General features: G+C 43.0%; 1 protein-coding gene across 4 annotated transcripts in view; it reads right to left on the bottom strand.

Annotated features, from left to right (window-relative positions):
• The window catches only part of RAF1 (Raf-1 proto-oncogene, serine/threonine kinase), a 32,547-nt gene that overhangs the window by 25,950 nt on the left and 2,105 nt on the right, over positions 1-4,492 (bottom strand). For 2 of the 4 annotated variants that reach the window (XM_021714121.1, XM_008061419.1), the window contains exon 2: positions 333-565. In XM_021714121.1, coding sequence (XP_021569796.1) covers positions 333-539 — 207 coding nt within the window. In that variant the 5' untranslated portion in view covers positions 540-565. Of the gene's footprint in view, positions 1-332; positions 569-4,492 lie in introns of those variants that run through there. The other 2 variants (XM_021714122.1, XM_021714123.1) reach the window with 1 other exon arrangement.

Genomic DNA, 4,492 nt, shown 5'->3' with positions numbered 1-4,492 from the left:
ACTCCAGTCTGGGCGACAGAGTGAGACTCCAACTCAAAAAAAAAAAAAAAAAGAAATATACCCATAAAAATGTACTATCTGTTTGGATGAAGTGGCAGAAAGGAAGACATTTCAAGCAAGAGTATTAACAGAAGGAAGACCAAGAAGCAGGAAAAAACATGGAGTGTGGAAGGAACACCAATATGAAGAAAAAATCTGCAACTGGATAAACAGTTAATAAAGACCCTAAATGACAATGAAGATTTGCCTGTCGATAAGTTAGGCAACAAGATCCATAATGTTTTCTTTAGGCAGATGAATAGCTAAATTTTCTAAGAGGAATGTTCACATACCACTGTTCTTTGCTTGTTCGGCAAGAAAACACGAATAGTGTTGCTTGTCTTAGAAGAATCTGTGAGTTTGCCATCATCTGAAGCCCGGCGCTGATAGCCAAACTGCTGAACTATTGTAGGGGAAATGCAGCTGGAGCCATCAAACACCGCATCTTTGAATCCAAAACCATTGCTGATCGTCTTCCAAGCCCCCTGTATGTGCTCCATTGATGCAGCTTAAACAATACTTAAATCTGGTAAGAAAGAAAAATAATTATAATTCTAGAACAAAAGCATTTAACCCAAAAACACAATATAAAGAGTAACTTAAAAATAGTAATACGTGGGGGTTGTAATGCGATACTATCTGCTTAAATAGAAAAGAAAAACTTCTCTAATAGTATATTTCCATAAACGATTTAATAGAAAAGTAAAAATGAGGAAAATGGGACCAGAGATAAAAAGACTTATCTAGGGTTATATTGCTAGTTAAATGTCAACTTGAAACAACAGCCCAGGCCTCCTGATTTCCAGTCTAGTACTTTTTCAATTACATTTCCTTTCCTCCTTGGTTACTGTATATTAAGTGTGAGTAATTAACTACCTTTGAGTGTAAGCAACATGTTAATACTATGAGACATAACCCCAAAAAGTATAAGCCATTATTTATGCCTTCACGGAAGCAAAAGAAAACAAATACTTCTAGGATATATGTGAGGAACATTATATATAAGTTATCTAGCCAGGCTCGGTGGCTCAGCCTGTAATCCCACGCCTTTGAGAGGCTGAGGTGAGTGGATTGCCTGAGTCCATGGGTTCGAGACCCGCCTGGGCAGTGAGACCTCATCTCTACAATAAATAAAAAAATCAGCCAGGCATGGTAGCGCGTGCCTGTAATTCCGGCTACTTGGAAGGCTGAGGCGGAAGGATCGCCGGAACCCAGCAGGTCAAGGCTGCGGTGGCCGGGAGCGGCCACTGCACTCCAGTCTAGGCGACAGAGTGAGACTCCAACTCAAAAAAAAAAAAAAAAAAAAAAATATATATATATATATAAAAGTTATCTAATTTAATTTGTATAAGAACACCAAATATTTAAATCCCTCTCTCTGTCCACCTTTTTTTGAGTCAGTGTCTCACTCTATCAACCAGGCTGGAGTGCAGTGGTACAAACACAGTTCTCTGCAACCTTGATATCCTGGGCTCAAGAGATCCTTCCACTTCAGCCTTCTGAGTAGTTGGGACTACATGAACATGCCAACATGCTTGGCTAATTTTAAAAAAAATTTTTTGTAGAGCCACTGCACCCAGCCCACCCTTTCATTTTTTAAACAGAGAAGTCATACGACTTGCCCCCAACCACCCAAGTGATGGGTAAAATAGCCAGATTCCTTGTCTGTTTAAATTTAAAGTTCATGAACTTTGCACTATAACATTCAGAGTTCCATTTTGGTGTGTAGAAACAAAGTTTATAAACAAAAGCAGAGGCTGGGCGTCATGATTCATCCTTGTAATCCCAGCACTTCGGAAGGCCAAGGCGAGAAGACTGCCTGAACTCAGGAGTTCAAAACCAGCCTGGGCAACATGGCAAGACCTCATCTCTACAATAAATTAAAAAATTTAACCGGGTGCGGTGGCATGCACCTGTAAGTCCCAGTTATTTGGAAGGTTGAGGCTGTGGTAGCTATGATTGTGCTACTGCACTCCAGCCTGAGCAACAGAGTGAGACTCTGATTCAAAACAAAAACAACAACAACAAAAAACAGAAGCAGAGACAATCATCTAACCCAAAATATTCTAATGTTTTAATTGTACAACAAGATAACTCCTACAGAAGTTGACAGTCACACAATGGCAATAAATCAGCTACTCTTTTTTGGACATTAGTACTTGCAGTGTCCTGCCACTGACTTGGATGTCAGCAACCATGCAAAAGTGAAGGTTTTGTTTCCTTCTTTAGAAAACTTTGAGGCCGGGTTCGGTGGCTCAACCTGTAATCCCACGCTTTGGGAGGCCAAGGTGAGTGAACTGCCTGAGCCCGCGGGTTCGAGACCCGCCTGGGCAACTTGGCAAGACCTCATCTCTACAATAAATCAAAAAATTAAGCTGGGCTCGGTGGCTCAGCCTGTAATCCCACACCTTTGGGAGGCTGAGGTGAGTGGATTGCCTGAACCCACAGGTTTGAGACCCGCCTGGGCAGCGAGACCTCATCTCTACAATAAATCAAAAAAATCGGCCGGGCGTGGTAGCGCATGCCTGTAATTCTGGCTACTTGGAAGGCTGAGGCAGAAGGATCGCCGGAGCCCAGCAGGTCAAGATTGTGGTGGCGGGGAGCGGTCACTGCACTCCAGTCTGGGTGACAGAGAGAGACCCCAACTTAAAAAAAAAAAAAAAAACCCGCGCCTTTGGGAGGCTGAGGTGAACGGATGGCCTGAGCCCACGGGTTCAAGACCCGCCTGGGCAGCGAGACCTCATCTCTACAATAAATCAAAAAATCAGCTGGGCGTGGTGGCGCATGCCTGTAATTCCGGCTACTTGGAAGGCTGAGGCGGAAGGATCACCAGAGCCCAGCAGGTCGAGGCTGCGGTGGCCAGCAGCGGCCACTGCACTCCAGTCTGGGCAACAGAGTGAGACTCCAACTCAAAAAAAGAAAAGAAAAGAAAACTTTGAGACTGATAGGGAATCTCATCTTCTCAAGCCTATCCTTCTTGAGAAACTTGTGTTGTCTTATTATTAACAATTTTTATCACTGGTTGGGTGCAGTGACTCATGCCTATAATCCCAGCACTTTGAGAGGTGGAGGCAAAAGTAATGCCTGAGTCTAGGAGTTTGAGATCAGCCTGGGCAACTTGGTGAGACCTTGTCCCTACAATTGAAAAAATATTAGTTGGGCTTGGTGGCACACATCTGTAGTCCCAGTTGCTTGGAGGGCTGAGGCAGAAGAATTGCCTGAGCCCAGAAGTTTGAGGCTGTGGTAGCTACGATAGTGCCACTGCACTCCAGCCTAGGTGACAGAGTGAGACTCTGACTCAAAAAAAAAAATACAATACAATAAAATAAGGATTTTTGCTGGACATGCCTGTAATCCAGCACTTTAGGAGATTGAGGCAAGAAAATCGCTTGAGCTCAGTAGTTTGAGATTAGCCCGGGCAACACACCAAAACTCCATCTCTACAAAAAATACAAAAATTAGGTGGGAGTGGTGGCATACACCTGTAGTTCCAGCTACTCGGGAGGCTGAGGTGGGAGGATCACTTGAGCCCAAGAGTTCGAGGCCACAGTGAGCTATGACTGCACCACTGCACTCCAGCCTGGGCAACAAAGAGTCTGTCTCTAAACAGCAAAACAAAACAAAAACTACCATGTACTAGGAGCCTACTATTATTATGAGGCAGCATACACAGCCTACATTCTGTTCATTATCTACCTTAATCCTTACAGTGAAACTCTAGGTAGGAATTATATCCCTGTTTTACATTTGAGAAAATTCTCACAAACAACTTGTAACTGGCTGAACTGGGATGCTCTGACTTCATAGCCCTTGTCTTCCCACATATAATACTGACACTCAAAATCATTTAGTCAAAGCTGAAACAGCCTACAATTAAAGATCATATAATTCAAAAGTCTTGTTTTCAACCAGAAGTTTCTCTCTGAATACCTGCTGTGTGCTAAACTCATCACATGCCTGACTCAAGAGGGAGGTTAGATATTAACTATTCTTAGTTGACAGAAGGGGTTTAGAAACTTATTCAAGATCATGACATGGAGTTATTCTCATAGTCGTTTTTTTGTTTTTTTTTTAAGCTAGTCAGGTGAAGCAGTGGGAGTAGAGAAGGCATGAAGTCTTTTAAAAGTATGAAATGCTCTTAGAGATTAATGCAATAATTCTACACTAGAATTATTCTACTCCTGGCTGGGCATGGTGGCTCAAGCCTGTAATCCCAGCACTCTGGGAGACATGGGTTCGAGACCAGCCTGGGCAACATGGTGAGACTTCGACTCTACAATAAATTAAAACATTAGCCAGGTATGGTGGCACACATCTGTAGTTCCAGCTACTGGGAAGGCTGAGGCAGAAGAATCACCTGAGCCTAGCATGTCAAGGCTGTAGTGGTTGTGAGCATGCCACTGCACTCCAGCCTGGGTGACAGAGTAAGATTCTAACTTTAAAAAAAAAAAAA

The sequence above is a fragment of the Carlito syrichta genome, unplaced genomic scaffold (genome assembly GCF_000164805.1).
Source record: "Carlito syrichta isolate Samal-C Ts95f unplaced genomic scaffold, Tarsius_syrichta-2.0.1 Scaffold305248, whole genome shotgun sequence".
Classification (NCBI taxonomy): domain Eukaryota; kingdom Metazoa; phylum Chordata; class Mammalia; order Primates; family Tarsiidae; genus Carlito; species Carlito syrichta.
The sequence above is the reverse complement of the archived record's forward strand: the minus strand, read 5'-3'. Positions and strand labels throughout refer to the sequence as shown.